The sequence below is a fragment of the Ricinus communis genome, chromosome 7 (genome assembly GCF_019578655.1).
Source record: "Ricinus communis isolate WT05 ecotype wild-type chromosome 7, ASM1957865v1, whole genome shotgun sequence".
Lineage (NCBI taxonomy): Eukaryota > Viridiplantae > Streptophyta > Magnoliopsida > Malpighiales > Euphorbiaceae > Ricinus > Ricinus communis.
In genome coordinates this window covers 1,327,505-1,355,359 of record NC_063262.1, presented here as the reverse complement: position 1 = coordinate 1,355,359, position 27,855 = coordinate 1,327,505, and the positions used below count along the sequence as shown (strand labels likewise).

Sequence of the window (27,855 nt, the reverse complement as noted above, 5' to 3'; positions counted from 1 at the left end):
TACCCACTCAAACAAGAAACTCTTATGATCATCATCACCAGACCCAAAAACTTCTCCTCATTTATATACCCAATTAAGCCAACTGTTACAGACAAGCAAACATATATCATGGCATCACGCGATCATCTTCTTCTTCTTCATTCTCTACCTCTGTTGTTTCTCTTTGTGCTATTGTTTCAACTTTCTCCTACATCACAATATCCGTTGCCTAATTTTGGAATGACGCTCTTTCCTCCTAAACGTTACAACAATTTTTGGCCAACAAAAGATGTTGTGAGAGTAGATGTTGATAAGATTGCTACAGCCATGTGGGATTCAGGCTACAAGATCATGTCGATGCTCATGCAAAGGAAACTACCTGCTATGGGACCATATGGTCGCTACCAGAATTCTTGCAAGAAAATGATGATGATCGCCACAAAACAAACATGCTCTTACTATACAACAACAACACAATTACTGAGTTAGCTCCTCGAGATGACTCTTACCTATTTTCGTGGATGTATGTACTTCCCGAACCTGGTAGTGTTGTCCAAGGTTGACACTGAATCCACACACTGCTACTTTTATCAGAAGTAATGCCACGATTGTAGATTGGAATATCTACAATGATGAACATGTGATCTTTCATGGGTTTTGTTTGATAATAATCATATATTTATAATTTTTCTCTCTTGTTTATATATTCAAAACAGCTTTTTCTTCTTCTTTTCTTGAACAGTTGAACTGAATTTTAATTAGATTTCAGTTGCTCATACTAGACCATGATAAATTCCTTTTATTATGAGTAATAGCAGCCACTTGATTGGGAATTGTGATTATCAAATTCAGAATTTGTATTCTCCAAACGTTGACAGCCCTCTCACACTTGCTCTTCCTCGAGTAAAGATCATGAAAACGTGACTTCTTCATTCGACTTCTTAATCGTAAACTACTTGCTGAATGCAGCTCACCAATAACATATCTGATGGGTGCCTAACTATCAGGAAAGGGTGAGAACTTATATTATAATGGATGTAGAAAACTTAATCTTGAAGCTCAACTGAAAATTTCCTTTCTAGAATATGCATTCCTATTAAATTATAAATTATTAACTCTCTAATTTTATTTATCTTAAAATGCTTTTTCATTTTAGAATAAAATGATGAATCAAAAAACCACTAGAAAACCTAATTTTTATATATTCTTTCTATAATAGGGAATGAGCATGTGATTTAATAATCTCAGATTTTGGGGAAACAAAAGAGGCTTCCAGATCCAATAGCACACAGCAGGGGGAAAAAAAATGAATTCCAACTAACTGAGAAGAATCCCTAACGTACTGCAATCAAGTAACAAAGATATGTTCCTATTTAAAGCAAGTGGTCAAGAGCCACCATGCCGGATATACATTCGTTATAAAAATCAGCAACCAAGTGTAGCTTTATCGATTTGAATGTGTTTTCCCTCTTTCTAGGGTGCGCATTAGTTTCACATTGATCTGCGAGTCTTGATCCAGACCGAGGGGAAAAAGATAAGACTTGGCCTGCATCTGAGTATAACCTTGTCAAAAATCCCAAAACAAAATTTAGTTGTCTGAGCTTCAAGCTATTAGGCAAGGTCCAATGTCACGCCATGCAAGCTCCAGTGATGCTCCGGGAAGAAATTAGTGATCTTCACTATAATCTGGATTCTCCTTCAAGATGACAAAGCCTTCAAGAATGGGTGAAAGTGGAAGATACCTGCACAAAGAGGCTTGACTATTAGTGTACTGCCAACTAACATTTGAATACTAGTAACCTCAAAGGGGAAAATAAACATCTTACTTCTCAGTAGCTAGCTCAGCTCTATCACCAGCTGCCAGAAGCACAGGCGTTGAGTGGGTCTGGAAACCAGTAATAGTCTTCGGTCGACCTGCCTGGCCAACGACATCAACAGCTTGTCCCACACGAACAGGTACAGACAAAGGTTTGAGATTCTCATCCACAGTCATCAACATTCGTGGCTGTCACCCCAAAAGAAAAATAAATGAATAAAAAATCATGCCAGAAAGGAGACAATCAGTTCATCTAGATAAATAGCCAGAACAAAGTATTCAAATTAACACGAACCTGCATTGCTAAAACAAGGAAATAGAGAACATAATGATACTTCCCCAAGATGATAGCTTTCATATCAAGACATGCATGAAGCATAGTTATTAGCCCAGCAAGAGCCGTCCTACAGGGAAAGAGAAGTTTTGACTACTGTTAATGACTGTAAACAAAAGCCCATACTTGCACATAACTGAATAATTAACCCTCAGGTTTTTGCATTTTAATGATCACAGCAACAACCACGAAACTTAAAGGTGTAAGTTCTCTCGGAGATATTCCTTACGGTGATAGCAAAAAACGATCAGAATGATATGGATTAAGAGTCAGCAAGCCCTTCCCCAAATGTACAAGACCCTGAGCAATTCGCACCTGAGAAAGCCAAATTAAATCAAATCTCAAGTAAGGCTCCAGTAACAGAACCTGAAATATTCAAGAAATAATTTCATGATGAGCATTACACAGAACAGAAGGCTGGCATCTTTGTAGTAATAACTTGAAAGATTGCGTAGCATGCCAGCAATTCGAGCATTGTTGGTTCCTGCGCCAATCAAACCTAAGGAAATAACTGCAGCCTGCAGCATTAAAGCAAATATTGCGGCCTTTAGCCCTTGGTAAAAGGTGGGAAAAGAAGGGTGGATCCTAGCAAAACTGAATCTTACCATTGCAACTTCAGAATCTGTGTCATGGCTAAGTCTACTTAATGTGTCCATAACATTAACCTGGCATATAGTTTAGTAAGCAAATAAGTATATGAATCGTCGAGCAAAAAAATCCCCTACTTCTATACAAAGAAAAGAAGCAACTTAATTAGGACAAATTTGGATGTACAGGAAAAAATTTGCTAAATCTTTTGCTTGATATTGATAGAAATTACAGTAATTAACAGTTTCTCAATTCACTTTCAAAATCTAGAATAAAAATAAATAAATAAATAAATCTAAGAGGCTTGCTTAGCCAGGTCCGTTATACAAATTGCAAGTCATTCGCACACCATAAGCAGACTTTAAATTATGAAAAGATTAATAATACCTTTGGGTTTGATATGCAGAGAAGACCAAGAGCCAAAGGAACTGCCCGACGAATATTCTGTTCTCCATACTGTAAAAGATGCTCTAATGAGCGAATGGCCATTTCAAGCCCCAATTCCTCTGCCATTGCTACCATAGCAATCCCAAGCACAGCTGGTCCCTGGTGGGTTTCACCCTTTTCAAGATGTTGAGCACAATGACCCAGAAGGTTCTGAACCTGTATGACAGAAGAATCAACACAGTGGAACTTTAACAGAAACCTTGTTGCTATTTTGTAGTTGACTGGCATTGATAGAATACCTTGAGAACATTCCCAGTTCCCGCATATGCACATGAAAGCAAGGTCATGTCACAGTATTTTCTGATTTTCTCATTAAATGTCTTTGAAACTTCTGCAGTTGCCTCCACACTTTCCTGTTAATACAGAAAAGCAAATACAGCCAGAATGAAAATATAGTTGCATCCCACGCGTGTCATACAGTATCCTTGGACACTGAATTTAAAAGCATAGTACAGGAGTAAACATGAACTAATTAAGTGCCCCCAACAGTTTAAAATGTACCTGCTTCCCAAGATATAGAAGACCGAGGCCAAGAGGCAAGAACCGTGTAAGGGGCTCCTGCAACTCCGATTCACTTCGGTCCATTAAGGCAAATATAATAGCCTGTGCAACTTCTTCATTGCAGGAACCAACATATATCAAGCCCAATGAAATTGCAGTAAATGCAATTACATCAAGGGGGGCTTTCGCATCATTGAGAATGGGAGATAACTTAAAGCGAATCTGTCAATTAACATATAAATGAGCAATCAGTATAACCAAAAGCAAATAACAAATCTACAAACAGAAACAGCCATTTCAACTGTTAAATTACTATAAATATTAATTAGAAGGATGCCCGTGAATAAACAGTGGGGTCAGCAGATTACTTGTGCACATTATGAAATGAAGTTTTTCACCAGAAAAAGAATTCTACTGAGAAGAAGCAAAGCCAATCATATCTAACAAGAGAAAAGCCAAGATATCTTACCTGCTCATTCTGAGAACCAGCATATGCAATACCCAGGCCCATTATTGCCCCAATTCGAATGGATGAATCTTCTTTATCTATATAATCTCCAAGAAGAGCTAGTGCCTGAACGGAATGCATGTGTCAAAAAATTTACAATAACTAGTTGCACATCATGTTCTTCTGGCATACAAATAAGGAGAACTCACAGGATCACAATCATTTTTGATGCTACAATTGACGATCCCAACTCCAAGAAGTGCACCAGCAATGACATGATTGTCATTGCTATGAAAATATTTATCAATTTGAGCAAGTCCAGAATCCACATCCCACAATAATATCATACCCTGTTATGAGTGACTGAAATGAGAAATTTGCAAACAACCATAGATGAATTACATAACGATAAAAGAATAAATGCATACCAGACTTGCAGCAGCACTAGCCTTTCCATGTTCTTTATTCTTAAAAAGCCAATTTCCTGAAGAACCACCACTTGAAGAGTCTGATGGAACCGTCATTAACTTATCCTGCACAAACATGATATATGCACTAAGATAACACAAACCCCAGGCATTTTACATGCAAATTGGATAATATTTACCTGACCAAAACCTGCATTTACAAATGCATTGACAAACGTAGCAGCCAAATTTTGCCGAGCAGAATCAACACTAACACCAGCACTCGCTCGGCCATCGAGCAAATGTGCCTAAGAAAAATCAAGCAAGCAAATCATGAAATTGGCAAAGTAAACAATAGTATCATTGAATTACGTCTACATGCATAAAATGCGTTGGAGACGATGCATTCCAGCATAGAATGTATCATCAAAATCCAAACCTTATAGATATCATCCGGAGATTTGGGCTCCATGACCTCAATATCCCGAGCAAGGGTTAGATAACCTTCACTTAACTTAGTGTTGTTGACGATATCCTGTAATGCTTCTCTGTCCTCATCATCTGCAGCCACTTCATCATCAAGCTCAAAAGTAATACCCTGCATAAATGAAACACTGCTCAGAAAACTACAACCTATGCTGTTGCACAACCCATGCCATATGAATCGTAAAATGTCTAAAGCTTACATGCCGAGCAACAATGTAAGAAAATTGCTTCTTTCGGAGTACATCATCACAAACTGTAAAAACCTGCTTCACATACTGAAAACATAGATTTTGAGTTGGAATTAGTACACAACCAAAATTTCACTAATACTCCCAAAAAATTTGAATTAGCCATCATCTTACTCAATGCTGTGAAATCCTGAATCATTTAGCTACGAAATCCAAATCAACATTCAACAAGAAACGAAATGCATGTGTTAGAAATTAGGTTATATATATATAAAGTTTCCTAACAGCTATCAAACCTGCATGTTGTCAAGGAATAGTGCAATCTGAAGAGCGTTTGAGTATTCTTCATATTTTATATATATCATGTAAGCAATATCAAGAACTAGCATATCATCTGGTCCAGGAAGATATCTGCATTACATGAAAATATGAAATGTCAATATCAGCAACATATCTACACACACTGACAGTTACACACACACACACACACACACAAACACACAATGCAGTTTCAGTTACCTTGCTGCGCTGGTAAGATATAGGCATGTCCTCTTGAAATTTGTGCTGTCTACATGATCAATCAAAAGATCAAGGTCTTCAACCTAGAGTTAGTCAAATAATAAGCATGAAAAAGTAGAATGAGAAGATAATTACAAAAAACTGCAATAGACAAGAAGATAAAAGAGACAAGATTGCTTGGTACCTCCATTAAAAGGTCAACAGCTTCAGGTTCAGCATTGTGCTGTCAAGTAAAAAACAAAGAAAATCAACATTTCTTTCCCTCTCAGTTGACAAGATTGAATGGTTTCCATAGAATTTTATAATTTAGAAAACAAACATAGCATATTAGTTGCTTATCAAGACCCAAGAGTACATCATTGTTACATGCAGAGAGAAGCCAAATAAGCTGATTTTGGCCAGCCTACCTTCATGTGAAAAGCAACAATTTGTGTTACAAGTTCCATTAGATCATCAATTGAGCTTTCCTCACTCTGCAACATCATAGCAACGAACATAATCAAAAGTTGACAATAAAGTATAAAAGAGATCATCACACTAAATCACTGCATCTGTACATGAACATTGGCATCCATATTTCATATTTGTATAATTTAGTTCCAATGCAAAAATACTAGATAATCTGTACAAGAAAAAAGGAACTGCATTGTATTGTTTAGGCTGCAAGTGCAAAATCAGGACAAATCCACTTGCATTGATAAATAATTTAAAGATATATATCACATAATTATCATAAGATAAACTTTAAAATTTCTATTTTTTTTCCCAATAACAAATAATTTCTAACCTGTCGCTTAGCATATTCTTGGGCACATTCTCCAGCCAAGTTCCTGGCAACAATTAAATCAAAAATACTAGATGTCAAAATCGACTCATATTAGCCTCATGAAAGTGAAAGGGATTACTACGAGATTCCAGAACAGCTGCAGGAAAGCACAAACATGCACAAATCCCAATGAGCACAATAAATATAGTAGTAAATTCACATACAAAAAAAAAAAGAACTCATATGACAAGTAAATTCATAAATCCATATCTAATGCATCACCCAATGTTTTGACCAGGAGATACAATTTTGGCAGCCAATTGACCAACTCATAAATCAAACCTTTGTATAATCTTGATAAAACTATCCACTTTTAGATCTAAAATCCTTTTTCTTTGACACAGATCTAAAATACTTACAAACTACTTTATCAGAGAATTGATGCTCACCTGACATATTCATGGCCCCATGAACCAATATCACTTTCTGAACCCAACAATCGGTACTTTAAGCTCTCCTGAATGTCACATCAAATGGAAGTCATTAATAATCTACAAAGGGACTAAACTAATAAGTCTTCATAGTTCGTAATGACAGATAAAGAGAAAAATGAAAAGAAGTGTGCTGCATATGAGATGCGTGAGAAAAACATGAAGACACTAGATGCACCAGGAAAACACATGCCATATTTACATGCTCGCTACTTAATTACAAAAAATAGAAAATAACATAAATTTAAAACCTATATTATCAGTTATACCCGTTCTCCCTCAGCAGACATGGTCAATGCCAAAACTGACAGTATATCCGCCAATAATTTCTGCAATTAAGAAAAATTTACTTGGTTTAGCTACAATAGAAACATAATATGGGACAATCTACAGCTAGGCAATTCACACCTTCAGATCCGAGTCTGTCATTGTTTCATAAAAAGCCTTCAAAGTTCCATAATGTGGTCGAAGAAATTTCAATGGCTTTGGAACTGAGGTCATTGAGCTTGTTGATGTTCTAATCTCCTGCCTGCAAAAAAATATTTTTATCCGCCATCAAACCAAAATACAATATAGATATTGTAAGTCCTACAGAGCTGAAATTCCCACAAATTGATATCTGAATCTTTTCTCCCACTATTTGGTTATGCAAGATCAAAATGTGTCTTACATCATAACAATTTACATGGGTATCAGAAATCTAGTGTAAGTAAAAATTTCAGGGCTCCAAACCCAACACTAATGCAAAAGCAAGTAATTAACTATATAATACATCGCCACACAGTTCCACAGATGTCATCTCACAATTCTTTTAATTCCTTCACAAACAATAATAACAAAGAAAACTCAGATATTTCCCTCTTTCTTCTTTTGTCAACACAGTGAATCATAACACGCATATAATGCATTCAGGTCTAATCCAACAATGTAAAGATAACTGCGAAATAACAAGGTGCATTAACATAGCTCCGTTATGTTGGACAGTTCTCTTTCAAAATTTAATATTTTTTTCAAATGGCCCAACATCTACAAGAACCAATAATTGAGAGCTTGAAATCAGATTCGCCTAATTAAATGACATATTCTTCAAAGTTTAAATCTTTGAATGTAAATTACCTCATACTCTCTAGAGCAACCTTCTGTAATGCAGGATCAGGATCCTGAGCCCTTTCCACATACAACTCCAATTGCTGCTTCAACGCCAAATCTTCATCGGACTGCATATATAATAACTATAATGATTAAGTATAAACTACCAATTTTTCCTTAATAAAAGCCCTGAGATATCTAGAATGTTAAAGAAAAGCCTTAACTAAAACTTATAAAGATATCACTTAATTAAAACATAATATATATTGATAAAAGCAATAGCAAGAGCAACTGACATTATCTCCGAATCCTCAAAACCCTAACCCTAACCCTAACAGCTAAATATAGCCAAAAACCCTAATGCAATCTCCCCTAATTTTTAGAGCACACTTTTAGCAACAAAATTAAGAAAATTTGAAATTGAATTAAACTAGCAACTCACAAGATCCTCATCCTTTTTCTCATCCTTCTTTTTGGGGTCTTTTGACGGCACTTTCACGGATGCCTCGTCTCTAGCGGTAGCGCCACTGCCACTGCCACTAGCGTTGTTAGGGTCGGGTGCCATGTTATTAGAATTGAATAGGAATAGAAACCGATTGAATTTATCACAGATCTAATAATTAACAGAGTGATAAAAATAAGCTTTGAGAGACCAGTGTTTAATTTTGTGTCTGTAGCTGATGATAGTTGATACCTAAAGCCTATTTGAAGGAAGCTATTGCAAATATATATTAGGAACTCCAAAATCCGGCTTGGAGGAGAAGAAATTAAAAGGCAAAACGCATGAATAAACCCCTTAACTTTTCTAAGAAAAGACAATTAAATCCCTGAACTTTGAAATAGTTCAATTGCACTTTTAAGTTTTGAAAAATAAAATAATTACATATTTGGAGCTAAATCCATTTATTTTACCATGTAATGCATGAGATTATATATTAGAAAATCTATTTTAACTCTTTGAATTCATATTTTTTTATATGTGAGAAATTATTATCAATTATATGATATTTAAATTATGGATATGATTGTCTTGTGTAAGTAATATTTTTTTTTACAAATTGAGAATCATGATTTAATATTTTTAATTATTTTAATTTTAACATTGATAAAGTTTTGAGGCTATTGAAAATATAAATGTTGGTATTAATTTTATCAATAATGTTTTTAGAAAAATGAAGTGTAAGAATGTTTTTATTTTGTGTATTAATCAAGAATTTTCTTTTTTTTAAGTTTAGTGCATGTCTCCACCGGTACATTAAATCAATAGATGATTGACACATATTTATTAATTTTAAATAAATTTAACGGGTCCAAGTGTGATAATTAAAAGAAAAAATTATTTATCTTTTTAATTGCTCATATGTATATAGAAAAATATCAAAGTGGAAATGACAGTAAAATAAAACTTACTACTACGTATCTCATTGAGTTAAATAAATTTTTTCTAAGAATTAAAGTCTAATTAAGATTTAATCATTTTTGGAGCTGTAAATTTAGAATAGGATCAATTACAATATTTATTTGTAATGTAAGAATTGGTGGTGGCGGTAGTCGTACGAGGGAGTGGTCTGGTGTCTGCAAATGGTTGTCTTTTCTTTAATTTAGCGATTGTGATTGTGATTTTGATTAAGACTTTTTTCTTTTAATGACTAAGAATTTGACTGAGGTTGGTGATGACAGTTTGTTATCTTTGATTCATCTTTTTAATTATTTTGTTCCATTTTTCAAATCGAATTGCATGAAATTAATGACCCAAAAAGAAAACGTGATATTTTGTTAATAAATTGCTAACTAGTGTGGAAATGGAGAAGGAAGAAATGATGATGGTATTTTATCATTCCTTCCCTTCTAAATCTTATGTGTATACAAGCATGGTGCATGTGTATTCCCACCAACCAAGCTCATGCCCTAATAACTAGAATGATTTAGTATGCAACTATAAAATACAGTAACTTCTACTTACATATATAACAATGATGAATGCATCAGATTTTGTGCTCCAAAACTGAGTTTGAAGAGTAATGGCCACACTAGGAGCATGTGCTCTAAGTAGATGAAAGCTCAAATGAGAAGTGTTAAAAGTTTCCTATAATTTGCAGAAGTTCTTGCCAATGAACAATGTATAATTATTATAAATGCAAAACAAAATCAAAGCAGCACTGGGTATGGAAAGAGCAAACAGAATAGCCCCAACCCCCAACAAAAGCAGGAAAATAACTACAGTATCAGTATGTAATGTAAGTAATCTGCAGCTACAAGGTTTTTATTCTAATCGCAACCTAATAATCGAGAATACACATGATGTATCAGTACCTGTATCCTCCAAACAAGTTATCAAAATCATATGTAGGATCTATATGATCATCAAGATCAATGTAATTACTGAGAATACTTGAGCCCTCAGGGTGACAAGGCCAAGGCATAGAAGCTGCCATAGCCTGGGTATCATGTTCTTCCCTAGGAATTGGTATCATATCAACTGCCACCTCTTGAGTTCCTTGAAAATTCGATTCTTGTTCTTCCACAGCAGGTACCATATAAACTGCCGCTTCTTGATTTTCCTGAAAGTTCTTCTGCGATTCCATACCAGGTACCGTATTAATGGCCGCTTCTTGATTTTCCTGGAAGTTCTTCTGCGATTCTTGTTCTCCCATCACAGCCGCATCCTCTTGATTTTCGTTTAAATTCTTTGGCAATTCTTCTTCTACCCTCAAGTACTCGTCTGGTTGAAAAACCTCCACCGCTACATTAGGATAATATCCAAGATTAATCAAGTCCAAATAAGAACCGTCATCAGGCAAAGGGACAGGCATAGCTAACATACCAGTCATGGCATTTTGCTCTTCTATAGAATATACTATATCAACTGCAGCCTTTTGATTTTCTTGAAGACTTTCTAGAAAAGATTTTGGCAATTCTTGTTCAACTCTCAGGTGGATATCAGGTTCAGAACCCTTCACTTGACTCTCGCCAATATTAACTGAGACTTGATAAGAATAATGGGGCAAGGGAATACGCATAGCAGCCATGGAATCTCGTTCTTCCATAGAAGGTACTATATCAACTGCCTCTTGGTTTTCTTGAAAATTGTTCGGCAATTCCTGTTCAACCCTCGAGCGCTTTTCAGGTTCAAGAACCTCCACAAAGTCATCATCCACAGTTTGGCTCTTTTTTTTCTTGGATTGTTTTCTGCTCTTTTTGAGTTGACAAAGAACATGTTCTCCACCATCCAAGCTAAACTCAAGCATGTTCCAACAACGATCTTGGTCCAGTCTTGATGGGTTCCGGTAATTAAATCGTTTCTTGTAGGCTGTCAAATTCTGATAACGAATTACTGAGCTGTTACCTGAAGTCTCACAATGCCAAGTCCCTGCACTAGAGCCCACCCTGCGATTAATTTTAGAGCCGCCCTCAGGGGCCACCTTTTTCAACGTGGTGAAAAAGAAAAGATCTTCATGAACACTCAACTTATCTCCACCAAACCTCTTCCATATTTCCCAAGGTTCTTCTTTGCCGTAGAAATCACAATACTTCACAAGAAGCTGATTCTCGAAAGATGAAAGGCTGCCATTGTTTTTGCCCTGGAGATAATAAGTGACTAACTCTTCATCAGTAGGGCAAAACCTGTAACCAACTGCCATATTTGCCCATGGAGAAGAAGAGTTTTGTGTCTCTTGCATGATGAGATGAGTACGTAAACCCCCAGCTGCTTGATCAAATAATATAATAAAGGAGAGAAATTTCTATATATTAACGATTGATATTTGATTATGATTATGATTGTGATTATGCGGATACATAAGATATGGTAACCGACAATTCTAATACTCCTACTCTCTCATTGATTTGCTAATCTAATAACAGAGATAGTGTCTGTTTTTGGTAAATCTCCTACGAAAACTAGGACAAAAACATGATATTTATCTTAACAAATTAACCCACAAAACTGTAATTTATAAATCTATATATGTATTAGTATTTCAATTTGACATCACTCCAAAGGGAAATCTAATTATCATATCATTGCTTATCAGCGTGTAGTTAATTACATGATAAAATTGAAATAAATTAAATTACTCATAAAACTGTAATTTATAAATAATACTTCAATAGAAAACATTTTAAGAACCCCCACTGGAAAAAAAAATAGCACTGATTTAATTGAAACTTTTTCGTAGACATATGAAATTGAAATGTGAGAGAGAGAAAGGGCAAAGAGATGCAATAATATGTGCTAGGGATATATTTATCAAATTGATTTGATAATAATAACAAAATTAAAGAACAAAAAAGAATGATTAACAAGAGGACAAAAATGATCTTTATTTTCATTATGTTTGATTAAAATTTACAAAAAAAAAAAAATTCATTTCATTTGAAAAAAAAAATATAAGAGGAAAATAAAATAAAAATAATAAAACTAAAGAAAATATTTTTGAATTATCCAATGTATTAACTTGCTAATGTAGAACCCATTTGAAAAATCTATCTATTTTGTTAGAATTTAATTTAGGTATAATCAATTCTATACAAATTTGATTATGCAGAATACTAAATTAACTTTCGGTCAGTCCAAATCATATAAATTTTAGATTCATAAATAAAATTCATAAATTTTATGAATCGCAACCAAACACTATATTATTAAAATTTTAAAACATATCCAACACTAGCACCTAGAACCAACTCAAATAGCCATTGTAACCTTCATACCCTGAATGATTAGATGGTGCCAATTTCGGAGCATTTGAACACATTGGACTATCACTTGGGGACTGTGTCCTTGTAGGCGATACAAGAGGAAAAGTGGTGGGTGAAGACTGTGGTGGAACTGCCACCAGAGAAGGAGATTGAGGAGTAGGAGTAGTTAGTGATGGTTTTTGTCTTGCTGCCATTGCAAAAATGTGCAATTTTTAGTCCTTATTGCAATTATCAGTATTGCCAGAGATGAAATGATCAAATTAAGGAGTGTATAAGACTTTTAATATTGCATAAATAAAAGTCTTATTTCACTAATGATATGAATCAAGGCTGCCATGAGATTCCATTGAAAAGGCATGCACCAACAGGTCCAAAATGGAAATGCAACTCATGCATGAAAACAAGAGTCCAACCTTATAATGAAGCATTCAGTTCATTTTGAAGAATAAAAGTCATTCCGCTATGATTAGGCCTTTGAGCTTAACTCATATTTATATGGGTTCTTATCTCTTGGGTTTTAGTTTAAGTAATTATTTTAATTTATTTTTATTTAATTAAGGATTATTTTATTAGGTGTGAGTTATATGTGTGTTGTGTGGAGTTACGAATGAGTGCACATGTTTAGTTGTTATTTGTAAGTTAAAATGAGTGCTATCAATGTAAAAAACAGCAATTTTAATGAGTTTTAAGGGGAATTAAAGGGAAAAACGTGGGAAAGCTTAAAAAACATCCATTTAAGTTTCTTTGTCTTGTTTTGGCTATAAATATCAAAGCCAAATCCATTTGTAAATATAGAATTTTGAATGATAATCTTTGTTTGCTCTTTGTGAGTGTTTTTGCTTAAGTTCTTACATGAACTTTGAACTTATCAAACTATTTTTAGTTTGTGGCGTTCTCTAACCAAAATCTTGTGTTTGATTCATAACTTATCAAATCATACTTAGTTTGTGGCGTTTGGAGTTGAATTCAAGTGCTAGTTTCATTGTTGGAACTAGTTTTCTCTAACTTCACTTGAGGAAATTTTTGGATTTTGGAATCATCTTGATTAGAGGGTGTTTTATTGCATTCTATATGTATCATAACTCATTAGTTATTGGGGTGTATGGTTGCTAAGATAATGATTTCCTATCAACTAACAAGACTGAGTTTGATCCTTTCTTCTGCTTGAAATTTACACATCAGAATAACAATATAATAGCCAAATATTAGATATAAATTATTGATTTACAATCATTTGTGCAGAGATATATAAAATTCAATAGGGAGAAAGTTTTGTTGTAAATAATAGGTAGATAAAGCAATTTTAGTTCTCTATTAGAAAGTAAAAGGGACTAGAAACTTGAGGGTGTTTTGCAAGGATAGAATTGAAAATACAAATCTTGTAGTCTCGGTCCTTAAGAGTTGATTTTTGTCTGCTCGTAATATGTAATTTGAAAAATTCTTATCTAAACTTGGTGTATACCAATAATTAATAGGAGAATAACACGTATATATGAGTGTTTTATATTTTATTATTGAATAATTAACACATATTTCATCATTTAAAACTAATGAATATGTATCAATCATCTATCGATTTAATATATAAACGGGACATATACCAAATCTAAATAAGAATTTTTTTTATATAACTCATTGCAACCCATTATCCACTGTCAACTTTCCAAAATTGAATGTAGTTTGTCTCTTGACAATCTGCACACCACTCGGCATATTTGGATCAAATCTATCTTATTAGTTCTTAATGGTAATTTTAAGGTTCAATTGGCCCCTAAATTTATTGCTAAAGCTCAAATTTGCCCTTTTAAACTGTTTCGGCTAATTTAGCCCATAACTTAGCATATTTGGATCAAAACTTCTCTTATTAGTTTTTGATCCATAATCATAACAGTTGGAACGTTTCCATAATAAACAGCAAATTGCTTCCATGTAATATATATGTAATTTATGAATATTATCTTTAAATGTAATTCTTCTGAGTAAACAAATGGAGAATATATATATATTCTTGTGATGAAAATTAAAAATTATGAAATCGCATGAGCTTCCATACATGTTCAAGTCACATATTATTAATTAAAAATACAGATTTTTTTCTTGACAATTGATTATTTTTTTTTTAAATATTCCACATATAAGAGAAATTACATCAATTTCTTTTGAGAACACAACAGCTGGAATTTAAGACCTTGGCCAAGTTAATATATGCACCAACGGCTAGACTAAGTATGTGGGTGCACTTTTTACAAAGATCTGTATTGCTTTATATACGAGGCTTTGATATAGCTAAGCACATGTGTATGTGTTCCCTGAACCTAGCTCCTACTGTGATGCCGGCAATGAAAATTGTGCAACTATATATGTAATACATCAAATTCTGCATAATAACAATGATGAAACAAATACTAATGCTTCAAATTTTGCGTAAGATAATTTGCCCGCCAAACTGAGGTTGAAGAGTAAGGACAACATTTGGAGCATGTCTGTAAGTAGACGAAAGCTCAAATGAGAAGTGTTGCAAAATGAGAGCTAGTGCTAATTTAGCTTCAAGCATAGCAAAGTGCTGTCCAATGCATATTCTTGGCCCCCAACCGAAAGCAAAGAAATCCTTTGCTGCCTTCGTAATCCCATTGGAAAATCTTTCAGGATTGAACTCTGTCGCGTCTGCTCCCCATAGTTCAGGATCCCTCTGGACAAGGTACAGTGGGACCTTCAAGCTGACTCCTGCTGGCAGAGAGTATTCTCCGAGTTTAGTCTCTTTATAAATAGATCGAACGAGGGATGTTGGTGGGTATAATCTCAGGACCTCAAGCAGAATCATTTTCACCTGAAAGAATATGATACAAGATTTATATAATATATATATCATTATGCAATAATAACAAGGACGGAAGTATATGACAAATTCTTGAAAACAATGAACTCACAGTCTTCAAGTGGTTCAAGTCATTGAAAGTTGGTTTGTTTTTTCCTATGAGTTGCAGAACCTCTTGCCTAGCTCTTTCCTGCCAATTTTGATGCATACTCAATACAATCATAGTCCATGTTAACAAATTCGCAGTGGTCTCATGACCAGCAAAGTAGAATAGCTTGCATTCTTCTATCATATCTTCTCTTGACATTCCAATATTTTTATTCTGATGAACCTCATTGAAATTAGACTTGAGTAATAAATTGAGCAAGTCATTCTGGTTTTCATTTCCTGACAGAACAGCCTTCTCTCGATTTTCTATTAGGCCAAGGAGCAAAGATTGAATTTCTTGGTGTATTTGCATCATTCTTTTGTTTAATTCTGAGGGCAAGAACCTGAAACATTTCAATTCAATATCTTTGAACATAATGTAAACAGTATGACTGAATTGACTACAAACAATGAAATACATAATAGAATGGGGCCAGAGAAATGGACTGCACCGTGACCATAGAGAATTGAGATTGATAAGTGACCGTAAAAGCAGTTCTCCTTGTTTCCTTTGAAGAGAGAATAACAACCTGCCTTCTTCTAGATTGCTACCAAAAGCTGCTCTTGATATAACATCACCTGTTAAGTTCTGAAACTCTGGCATAACATCTAATTCACAAGAGCCTGCTGAGTCTATCAGCTTGTCCCATTTCTCAACCATTTCCTCACAGGATGCCATGAAAAATGGCAACATCCCCTATAAAGGTTAATTAAGATAAATTCGTAAAATATTCATCAAGTCAAGCTTTGTTATGATTATGTGTTTGTAGAAAAATGGTTAAGGAAAAAACTCACCTTCAACTTCTCTATGTGGAAAGCAGGATTGATTATCTTCCTATGCTTTACCCATTTATCTCCATCAATATTTGCAAGACCTTTCAAGAAAAGCTTCATGGTTGGACCTACTTCTGGCTTCTGAAATTCGAACTTCCTTGTCAATATCTCTCTTATCAGCTCTGGATCCATGATTATAACAGTAGGAATCTTTCCATAACAAACAGCAAATGGCTTCTCTGCAACACAGACATTCAAGTACCTTAGATACCAAAAAAAGAAATAGACTAATAAGTTTGAGCTTAGCGTAATATAAACTTACTATAGGCCATAGATAGTTCTTGAAGCAGAGGGTCGAGGCGAGGAGCGATATCATGAGTGAGTTCCGGGCATGGCTTAGACTTAGCCTCTGAGGCTAACTCGTTAATCTCTTTCACATTTCCATGTGGTAACTTACATGGAAGGACATGTATGCCTTGATTTCTCAACTTCTTCTCTATTATCTTGGGTCTCCACCATATCACATACACTAATCTCAAACTCGAAAGCAAGGCTAACAGAACAAACAGCCACAATGCAATTGCCAGGACTGCCATATTAATTCATCACTCAACTTGATGGTGTTGTTTAATTATAATACATGCGGCTGTAGGGTCCGTGGTGGTGACGGTGGTGGTGGGGGCTTATTGTATACTGAGTTTTTGAGAATAAACAAACAATTAATGTCCTTGTAGTGTAGTTACGGAGTTGAGCAGATGTTGAATACCGTGAACTCCACGATAATCTTGTCAAGAATTACAGTGACCAATATTATTTTTATTTTAAGTCATGACCTTCTCGAAAGAAATGTGCCGCATAGGCTGGATTTCTTCTCATTATTTTAATTATAAAAAGAAAGAGATTATAACTTTTTCGTATGAAATTGAATTCATTTGAAAAGCATAATTGAGTAGTAATCAATTCGATTGTGCAATCCAGTGTTCTTTTGACCCATTTCAAGGCATCCAATAGCGGACATAGTGTTCTACCATATTGGTCCACTTTTGCTCACATTGATGGGCTAAATCAGAAAACTTTTTTGATGTTCTAGACTTATTATTATTATAATATAATAAGTGGAGTATTTGGACATAAAACGTTTTATAAATTTCTAAGTCTTTATTTATTTCTTTAAACTTTCTAAAACTGTAAATTAATCAAATTAATTTTCAAGATTTAAATAGTCTAAGACACTAATAATAATTTCATTTTATTCAGATTCTTAACATTACCATATTATATATATTTATCATATATAAGTATGTATGTATAACAAAAACTAACTTTTCTTACCTTATTGAAATAAATGGTAGATTCATATTTGACAATTGTAATCTAATATTTTCAATCTTAATGATTATGTGAAAGATTGTAATTTGAAGCTGTTATTAATCTATAATGAATTTACAAAATTGTATTCTGAGATTCTATGTATGAACAAATCCTTAATATATACAGTTCGGGTGTAACGGTCTTATTGCTACCTTGTTGGACCCTAAGCTCTATGTCAACGTTCTTCTTTCCATTCTGAGACTAGTAGAAGTGACCTTTCTTCCTTAGGGAAGAAAGGTTGCTCCTGGTCTCAGCTTTTAGGCCTATGATGACAAGATTTGAGGCATTGATCTTCGGTCCTTAGCTGTTGGTCTTTTTCTGTTAACTGCTGGACTGTTGGTTCTTGTTTTTGTTCTTCAACACTCCCCCTCAAGATGGGTTCGAATAAGTTGACTGATCCCATCTTGCTAAAAAAGGTTTTGATGATGAGTTTTGTTCAGGGCTTTTGTAAAGATGTCTGCCAATTGTTCATGGTTTCTGATGAATGGAGTTTCAATCTCGCCATATTGGACTTTTTCCCTTATGAAGTGGCAGTCAACTTCAATGTGTTTGGTTCGTTCGTAAAAGACAGGGTTTGAAGCAATGTGTCTTGCTGCTTGATTATCGCATTACATTTTCATTGGGCCTTTGGATTCCATTCCCACGTCTGCAAGTACTTGTTTGATCCATATTAGCTCGTTGGCCGTTGATGCCATTGCTCTATATTCTACTTCTACGCTGGATCTTGCAGTTACAGTCTGTTTTTTGCTTTTCCATGTTACTAGGTTTCCCCCTACGAATGTGCAAAATCCATAAGTTGATTTTCTGTCACAGCTTCTGGCCCAATCTGCATCAGAAAAACCAACTATATCATTAGCATTATTATTTTTCATCCAAATACCTTGACCTGGGGTGCCCTTGAGATACCTAAGAATTCTACTGATAGCATCCAAATGAGTGGCATGGGGAGCACGCATAAACTGGCTTACCATACTTACCGCGTAGGTGATATCAGGTCTAATGATAGTTAGGTAAATTAGTTTTCCTACTAGACGCTCATAATGCCCTATATCATCTAAAGGATCACCATCTTCTAGGTTAAGTTTGGTTTTAGTCTCCATTGGTGTGTCTATAGGTTTAACCCCTATTTTTCTCGTTTCTTTTAAAAGATCAAGGACATACTTTCTTTGGGATAGGAATGGACCTTTATGAGATTTGGCTATTTCTATTCCAAGGAAGTAAGACAGCTGACCGAGGTCTTTGATATCAAATGCTCTTTTTAGTTTTTGTTTAACTTCTTCAATCTCTTTATTATTGTTACCTGTTATGATAATATCATCAACGTACATAAGAATAATGACAGTATATGTGTGAGTATGTTTTACAAATATAGAGGAATCAGAGGCACATTTATTGAAATTAACTTTTAAGAGAAAATGACTTAGCTTGGCATACCATGCTCTTGGGGACTGTTTCAAACTATAGATAGCCTTTTTTAGCTTATATACCAGGGAATGATCGGTTGTAATTTTGTGACCTGGAGGAAGTGTCATATAGACTTCTTCTTCTAGGGACCCTTGGAGGAATGCATTTTTAACATCCATTTGAAATAGGCTTCATCCTGAGTTAATAGCAACAGATAGTAAAATATGAACAGTGCTTATTTTGGCTACTGGAGCCAAAGTTTCCTGATAGTCCACCCCATATGTTTAAGTGAACCCTTTGCTACCAGCCTAGCCTTATATCTCTCAATCGTTCCATCATGCTTATATTTAATTTTATACACCCATTTACATCCAACAGGTTTTTATTTTGTGGCAGAGGGACTAGATCCCAGGTGTCATTTTTTTTTAGAGCCTGAAGTTCTTCCTCCATAGCCTTGCACCAATTAGGATTAGTGTTAGCTTCATAAAAGGAGGAGGGCTCAGTGTGGGTGGTGAGATTGCCTAGATAGGTCTTATATGAATTTGATACAGTATCATAACTAATGAAGTATTGAATGGGATACGACACCTTGTGAGACACATAGTCCCTTAGCCTGGCAAGAGGTCGGATGAGCCGAGATGATCTTCGTATGGCAATTTCTTTGACCTGTGGCTCATTGTCTCCCCCTGAAGAAATTGCCTCGGGGATGACACTGGCTCCCCCTAAAGAGGTGGCCTCGGTAGTTGCCTTTGGAAGCTGCTCCCTGTCCAATGGAGTAGTCTGGGCTGGGCTGTCAAAAAAGGTAAAGTTATCTGGAAATAATTAAGTAGAGGACCCATGAGTGGGGGTAGAATCCTTTGTGAAATAGGGGTGCTTTCATCAAATAACACATCCCGAGATATATAGGTCTTGTGAGTGGAAGGGTCGTAACATTTATACCCTTTTTTTTCATAGGAATATCCTAGAAACACGGTTTTCACAAAACTCTTGTCAAGTTTATGATGACGTTTAATGTGGACAAAGGTTGTGCACCCAAAGACTCGAATGTGTCCTAACTCTATTTTTCTGCCTTTGAGAATTTCTAGAGGACTGAGGTTTTTTAAGCTTGGGGCTAGGTAATCGATTGATGAGGTAGGCAGCAGTCAGGAGGGACATTGTTTTGAAAGAGAATTGATCTTGAGACTTCAAGAAGATGACGGTTTTTTATTTCAGAAACCCCATTTTGTTCGGGAGTATAAATGCAGGTGGTTTAATGTAAAATTCCCTAGGTGGAGAAAAAACAGAAAAATTTTTATTTATGTATTCAATGCCATTATCTGAGCGAAAGATTTTAATTTTGGCATTGTACTGATTTTGAATAAAGTGAAAAAAAATTTAGAAGTAGGTAAAAACTTCATTTTTGCCTTTTAACAAATAAACCCAAATGGTGCTGGAGTAGTCATCAATAAAAGTGATAAAATATCGAAAGTGATTGTAGGAGGTGATGGGGGCAGGTCCCCAAACATCGGAATGAATTAAATCAAACATGTTGTCAGATTTAGTAGAAGATACATGAAAAGGTAATCTAGTATACTTAGCAAATTTACAAATTCCACAACAACTAGTATTCATGTTTAGATAAAAAAACTGGTTTAAGACTCTATCAGACGGATGCCCAAACTGCCGATGGATCAAAATTTCTTGACTGACAGGGTTGGTTGAGACTAAACACTGGTTTGGGGAGTCTGTGAGGTAATAAAGGCCATTCTCAAAGCGACCTTCACCAATCGTCTTCCTTGTGGTTCGATCCTGAAATAATACTGCAGATGGTGAGAAAATGACATTGCAATTTAAAGTTCTAGAGATCTTACCGACTGATAATAAGTTAGATTTAAAGTCCGGTAAGAGAAGAATATCGTGAAGATTATTATGCAGTAATTTGAGAGAGCCAAAACTAGAAATTTCAGCTTGATGGTCATTGGCAACGGTCACATGGCGGGAATTAGTGGGGATAAAAATTTGCAATTCTGTAGCATCCCATGTCATGTGATTTGTTGTCCCGGAGTCAATTATCCAACTTGATGAGATATTTAAAGAATTTACATAATTTTGAGATACCAAACCTGACCCACGAGATTGTTGGGGCTGAATAATTGACTGAAGTTGAGAAATAAGTTGAGAAATTTATGATTTTTCTGTTGGATTCGGGTCAGCCTAGTTGCTGAAATCGGGTCAGGTCGGGTCGCTGAACATGGGGCGGGTCGGGTCATTGGAACCGGGTCGGATTAAGTTAAAGGTGTCTGACGCGTTGCTTACCTCTCGACCCGGTTCGCACCCCTCATCATAACCTTCAAGGTTATATGCGGTAAGGATGCCAAGGCTGTCAAACCTATTTCTCTTTTCCTTTTTTCGTCTCCCACTTCTTCCCCTTTCGTTCCTGTTGAGATTCGGCCTCAGATGCGGATGAAGATGCCAACAGTGCTCTTGAGTGTGCCCCTGCTTTCGGCAGTGGTTGCACCTCTCGACGCTAGTGGGGCGCTCCTCGCACTCGAGCTTTCTTGCGAGGATGCGAGAGGTTGGAGATGTAGGCCTTTTCTGTGTTCTCTAAAATGTTCACAGTTCCCATAGTTGCACGTCTAGTTTCTCATGTTGGATGGTGGCTATGACAGCGTCGATTTGGGGAAGATTGCTTGACAGCAGTATCTGCGATCTTAGAGCTTTATAGCTCGAATCGAGCCCCCCCAGGTAAGTATACACTAAGTCCTGTTCTGTTCTCCTTCTTGCCTCTTCTGGGTCTGTGGTTGGTAGGAGGTAACTCTAGAGTTCTTCCCACCGAGTCAAAACCTCAGTGGCATAACTCGTGCTTGTCCGAGTCCCTTGTTTAATCTGTGCCAATTTCTGTTTCAAATTAAAAATATGAGCATAATTTTGCTCATGCCCATACGAAATTTTCATTTTATCCCAGATAGCCTGTGATGAAGCCAGCAACATGCAGAGCCTGACTATCTGAGGCTCCATCGCATTGGTGAGTAGTGACATGACCATATGGTCAGTCGTCTGTCACTCTTCAATTGCCTCAATTTCTTCTTTTGTTGGTTGATTAAGGTTGATTAGCTGTGGCTTGCTTCGGGTTCCTATGATGAGCTCTAATTTTTTTCTGCCACTCAGGCTAATATAAACTACCCTCGACCATTCGAAGTAGTTTTGGTTGCCTTTTAACACAGTGTTGGTTAATTTGGTAAGATCACTGTGAGACATGATGAAAGGGTTTCTTTTGTGATTGAGGTTGGATAGATGATGGCAGAATCAAACCTGCTCTGATACAATGTGAAAGATTGTAATTTGAAGCTGTTATTAATCTATGATGAATTTACAAGCTTGTATTCTGAGATTCTATGTATGAAAAGGTCCTTAATATATACAGTTTGGGTGTAACGATCTTTTTGATATCTTGTTGGACCCTAAGCTCTATGTCAACGTTCTTTTTTCCATTCTGAGACTAGTAGAAGCGACATTTCGTCCTTAGGAAAAAAAGGTTGCTCCTAGTCTCAGCTATTAGACCTATGATGACAAGACTTGAAGTCTTGACCTTTGGTCCTTAGCTGTTGGTCTTGTTCTGTTAACTGCTGGTCTGTTAGTTATTGTTTTTGTTATTCAATAGATTATAACTTGGGATATTTGATATTCATGCGATTATAACCTGGGAAATTCAAACTGCAAAATTGCACTTTTATGGTACCATTTCTTTTCTTATTATTGCTTCTGCTGAATTGATTGAGGCCACCTGTTTCTCTGATTCTATTGTTTGGGCTCTAAGTCTGGCTTTACCCATTTTACTTGTTTTGACTTGTGAGGAGAAGAATCAGCTGGCCTCCTCCTCCGAGGCACTATTGCTAATCTCTGTAGTAATTAAGGTGAAAAATTGAAAGCAAACAGAACCGTAACATGTTTATTAAAAGAAATGTTCTTTTATAAATATAATACCAACAAACAAATGAACAACTAATATATAATTAAAGCAGCAATGGCTATGAAAACAGCAAACAGAACAGCCCCAACTCGAGTAGTGTTCATAGAGATCCTGCCAAAAGAATGGAAATAACTACATCAGTATCCCATGATCAATGCTTTAAGTTCTTTTAAAATCTAAATCGAAACCAAGGAACCTGGAATACACATAATGTTCAGTAACCGTACCTTCCAAACAAGTTATCAACCGCCTTGTGGTGTCTCTGAAATCCTTTTAGCAATTGCTGTCCAACCCTCGAGTGCTTTTCACGTTCAAGAACCTCCATAAAGTCATCGTTCACAGTTTGGCTCTTTCTTTTTCTCGATTGTTTTCTGCTCCTTTTGAGCTGACAAAGAACATGTTCGCCACCATCCAAACTATACTCAAGCATGTTCCAACAATGATCTTGGTCCAATCTCAGTGGGTTCCGATAGTTAAATCGTTTCCTGTAGGCCGTCAAACCCTGACAACGAATTACTGAACTGTTACCTGACGTCTCACCGTGCCAAGTCCCTGCGCTAGAGCCCACCCTGCGACTGATTTTAGAACCGCCATCAGGAGCCACGTTTTTTAACGTGGTGAAGAAGAAAAGGGTTTCGCCATTCCTCAACTTGTCTCCACCAAACTTCTTCCATATTTCCCAAGGTTCGTCTTTGCCATAGAAATCGCAGTACTTGACAGGAAGCCGATCTTCGGCAGATGAAAGGCTGCCATTATTTTTTCCCTGGAGATAACAAGTGACTAACTCTGCAACAGTAGGGTAAAACCTGAAACCAGCCGGGATATTTGTCCCTGGAGAAGAAGAGAGTTGTGTTTCTCGCATGACTGCTTGATCAAATAATCTACCAAATGGGAATAATTTCTAATACGCTAACGATTGATATGACTGTATGACTTATGAGTATGAGTATATATAAGAGATGGCAACCGACAATACTAATCTCTTACTCTTCTCACTGATTTACTAATCTAATAGTAATAACAAAGATAGTGTTTGTTTTTGGTAAATCTCCTACGAAAAATAGGACAAACTTATGGGGAATTCTAGGATTCCCTAGTTTATGGGGACTTCCAATACTTTATGTATTCATTAAATGAGAAATTATAAGATTTAAATTAATTGGTATAAAATATTTATTTTTGAAAAATTAATATAAAAATATCTTAGTACATAATTTTATATAAAAGTTGCATACTAATATATTTTATATAAATTTGCCTCAAATCTTATAATTTTTTTAAAAAATAAATACATGATAAAGGTATTGAAAGGTATTATAAATTATGACATCCTAGAATTTTCTCAAATTTTATATTATTAAAAAATATACATTTACGATGACTTTTAATACTTTTATGTATTTATTTAATCAAAAATTATAAAATTTTAGATTAATTTACATAAATAATTTTAAAAAAAATTTAAAAAAAATTTAAAAACATTTATAAAAATATTTTAATATGTAATTTTATATAAATGTTATATATTAAAATATTTAATATAGATTTGATCTAAATTTTATAAAAAAAATTTATGTAAATAAATAAAAGCATTGAAAGTCATTATAACCTAGGACATTTTAAAATTCACCTAGAAAGTATGATATTTATCTTAAAAAATTAAATCACCGAACGAAACTTTAATTTATAAATCTAATATTAGTATTTCAAAATTTGACATAACTTGAAAAAAGAAAATCTAATTTTCATATCATTGGTTGTCAGCGTTTAAATCACATGTTAAACTAGTTAATTACATGATAAAATTGAAATAAATTTGATTATTCTTAGATGTTTACTGTGATTAGCTGGAGGATGATTAAAAAAAAAAATTAACATAGATGATTAAAAAAATACATGACATTGTGCATATAACAATGATGAAACAAAGATTAATGCTTCAGATTTTGCGCAAGATAATTTGCGCGCCAAACTGAGGTTGAAGAGTAATGGCAACCCCAGGAGCATGTCTGTAAGTAGATGAAAGCTCAAACGAGAAATGTTGCAAAATCAGAGCTAGTGCTAATTTAGCTTCAAGCATAGCAAAGTTCTGTCCAATGCATATTCTTGGCCCCCAACCGAAAGCAAAGAAAGAAGATTGATCCTTTGCTGCCTTCGAAATCCCATCAGAAAATCTTTCAGGATTGAACTCTGTCGCGTCTTCTCCCCATAGTTCAAGATCCCTCTGGACAAGGTATAATGGGACCTTCAAGCTGACTCCTGCTGGAAGATAGTATTCTCCTAGTTTAGTCTCTTTATAGATAGATCGAACGAGGGATGTTGGTGGGTATAATCTCAGGACCTCAAGCAGAATCATGTTCACCTGAAAGAATATAATTACAACACTTAATTATATATATCTCATCAAGTAATAATAACAAGGACGGAAGCACATGACAAATTCTTGAAAACAATGAACTCACAGTCTTCAAGTGGTTCAAGTCATTGAAAGTTGGTTTGCTTTTTCCTACAAGTTGCAGAACCTCTTGCCTAGCTCTTTCCTGCCAATTCTGATGCATGCTCAATACAATCATAGTCCATGTTAATGAATTTGCAGTGGTCTCGGAACCAGCAAAGTAGAATAGCTTGCATTCTTCTATCGCATCTTCTCTTGACATTCCAATATTTTTATTCTGATAAATCTCATTGAAATTAGACCTGAGTAACAGATTGAGTAAATCATTATGGTCATCATTTCCTGAAAGAACAGCCTTCTCTCGATTGTCAATTATCCCTTGGAGCAAGGATCTAATTTCTTGGTGTATTTGCTTCATTCGTTTGTTTAATTTTGAGGGCAAGAACCTGCAACATTTCAATTAAGAGTCTTTTTAACTTGATGTCAATTGTTTAGCATATATTAGAGAGCATGAATCAATTGACTACAAACAGTAAATTTGAATTAAAAAGTTACAAGATGGTGTAAGGAAAAAAAAAAAAAAGAAACTTCACTGCACCTTGACCATACAGAATTGAGATTGATAAGCGACTGCAAAAGGAGTTCTCCTTGTTTTCTTTGGAGAGAGAATAACAACTTGCCTTCTTCTAAATTGCTGCCAAAAGCAGCTCTTGATATAACATTACCTGCTAAGTTCTGAAACTCGGGCAAAACATCTAATTCAGAAGAGTCTCCTGATCCTGAGTCTATCAACTTGCCCCATTTCTCAACCATTTCTTCACAAGATGCCATAAAACATGGGAACATCCCCTACAAAAGTTGATTAAAACAATTTCATGAATCCAAAAAGTCAGGCGTTGGTATTTTTATGTGTTTGTGGAAAGCTAAATGTTTGCAAGTAAAAAATTGACCTTCAACTTCTCTATGTGGAAGGCAGGATTGATAATCTTCCTGTGCTTTGCCCATTTATCTCCATCAATATTTGCAAGACCTTTCAAGAAAAACTTCATGGTTGGACCTACTTTTGGCTTTTGAAAATCGAATATCCTTGTCAGTATCTCTCTTATTAGCTTTGGATCCAAAACTATAACAGTAGGAATCATGCCATAACAAACAGCAAATGGCTTCTCTGCAGCACAAACATTCAAGTATTTTGGAGTTTTAGATACATCACTACATTTCAAATGATCAAATGCACACATATTTAAAAAGTACAAAACAGAATACTTTAATTTCTAGTTCAGTAATACTGTAGTCGTCTCAGGATCTGTGAGGGGCTACGAGTTTAAAAATTGAAACCCAATCAAATAACTGAAAGAATTACAGTTCAAAGAATACTTACTATAGGTGATAGCTAGTTCTCGAAGCAAAGGATCGAGGCGAGGAGCAATATCATGAGTGAGTTCCATTGGCTTAGACTTCGACTCCGAGGTTAACTTAACGTTTTCATGTGGTAACTTATATGAAAGAACATGTATGCCTTGTTTTCTCAACTTCTTCACCGTTATCTTTGGCCTCCACCATATCACGTACACTAATCTCAAACTCGAAAACAAGGCTAATTGAAGAAGCAATAGCAGTGTGATAGCCAAGATTGCCATTGCTATCACTCAACTTCACTTGTTTACTTTAATCTAATCTTATTTTACGATTGGCAATCGCACTAGGCTGTATCTTCACACTGTTACTTCCATATAAACATTGGATAGGAAATACCACTACTTTGAGAAACCGACAACAGTTTGTGTTTTGTGTTGCCATCTTGATGGGATAGGCCACGTCTAGAAATGAAAATGGAGATTATTTCCATGTTCCCACACAAGTGGGGCGTCTCTATTTAGATAAATAATTGTATGGTGAGAATGCCTTTGGACAACATTCCTCTTCCTGTTTGGAATTTATTTGGCTTTCTCTTTTGGTAGAGTACTGATGTTTCATCCTTCCTTCTATGGCTTTGTTTCCTTCTTTCTTCTCTTTTTCCCCCTTTGGTGCCACTATGATCTTTTTCTAGAACTTTATTCTGAATCAGGTTTTTTGAACTTTCATAATCTTCTCTTGTATGATTGTATATGTTAGCAATCTTTTTAATTTTTCCCCACAATTAGTACAATTTTTATGGACCATAAAATATTGACTAATATGTAAATTTTATAAAATTATACAATCAAATATACATAAAACACATATAGATACAAGAGAAA

General features: G+C 35.2%; 4 protein-coding genes across 4 annotated transcripts; all 4 read right to left on the bottom strand.

Annotated features, from left to right (window-relative positions):
- Window positions 1–1,275: 1,275 nt before the first annotated feature.
- LOC8269128 (26S proteasome non-ATPase regulatory subunit 2 homolog A) lies at window positions 1,276–8,780 on the bottom strand. Its single transcript, XM_002517812.4, has 25 exons — window positions 8,502–8,780; window positions 8,087–8,187; window positions 7,379–7,499; window positions 7,240–7,299; window positions 6,929–6,996; window positions 6,501–6,543; window positions 6,121–6,186; window positions 5,898–5,936; window positions 5,714–5,796; window positions 5,491–5,605; window positions 5,207–5,281; window positions 4,960–5,118; window positions 4,721–4,828; window positions 4,542–4,646; window positions 4,323–4,463; window positions 4,135–4,239; window positions 3,666–3,887; window positions 3,404–3,517; window positions 3,105–3,320; window positions 2,735–2,794; window positions 2,534–2,647; window positions 2,359–2,444; window positions 2,091–2,199; window positions 1,806–1,984; window positions 1,276–1,721 (listed from the first exon to the last, which is right to left on the bottom strand). The coding sequence occupies exons 1-25, from the start codon at window positions 8,622–8,624 to the stop codon at window positions 1,646–1,648; spliced, it is 2,688 nt and encodes an 895-aa protein (XP_002517858.1). The 5' UTR covers window positions 8,625–8,780; the 3' UTR covers window positions 1,276–1,645.
- A 6,052-nt stretch (window positions 8,781–14,832) lies between these two features.
- On the bottom strand, window positions 14,833–17,192 carry LOC8269130 (cytochrome P450 CYP72A219). The gene is made up of 5 exons (XM_002517814.4): window positions 16,819–17,192; window positions 16,518–16,735; window positions 16,175–16,419; window positions 15,688–16,066; window positions 14,833–15,587 (listed from the first exon to the last, which is right to left on the bottom strand). The coding sequence occupies exons 1-5, from the start codon at window positions 17,090–17,092 to the stop codon at window positions 15,174–15,176; spliced, it is 1,530 nt and encodes a 509-aa protein (XP_002517860.1). The 5' UTR covers window positions 17,093–17,192; the 3' UTR covers window positions 14,833–15,173.
- Window positions 17,193–23,252: 6,060 nt separating this feature from the next.
- On the bottom strand, window positions 23,253–24,201 carry LOC8269131 (NAC domain-containing protein 87). The gene is made up of 2 exons (XM_002517815.3): window positions 23,448–24,201; window positions 23,253–23,331 (listed from the first exon to the last, which is right to left on the bottom strand). Exons 1-2 carry the CDS (start codon window positions 24,080–24,082, stop codon window positions 23,253–23,255), a joined length of 714 nt encoding a protein of 237 aa, XP_002517861.2. The 5' UTR covers window positions 24,083–24,201.
- An 874-nt stretch (window positions 24,202–25,075) lies between these two features.
- On the bottom strand, window positions 25,076–27,568 carry LOC8269132 (cytochrome P450 CYP72A219). Its single transcript, XM_002517816.4, has 5 exons — window positions 26,997–27,568; window positions 26,566–26,783; window positions 26,214–26,464; window positions 25,683–26,061; window positions 25,076–25,582 (listed from the first exon to the last, which is right to left on the bottom strand). Exons 1-5 carry the CDS (start codon window positions 27,253–27,255, stop codon window positions 25,160–25,162), a joined length of 1,530 nt encoding a protein of 509 aa, XP_002517862.1. The 5' UTR covers window positions 27,256–27,568; the 3' UTR covers window positions 25,076–25,159.
- Window positions 27,569–27,855: the final 287 nt, after the last annotated feature.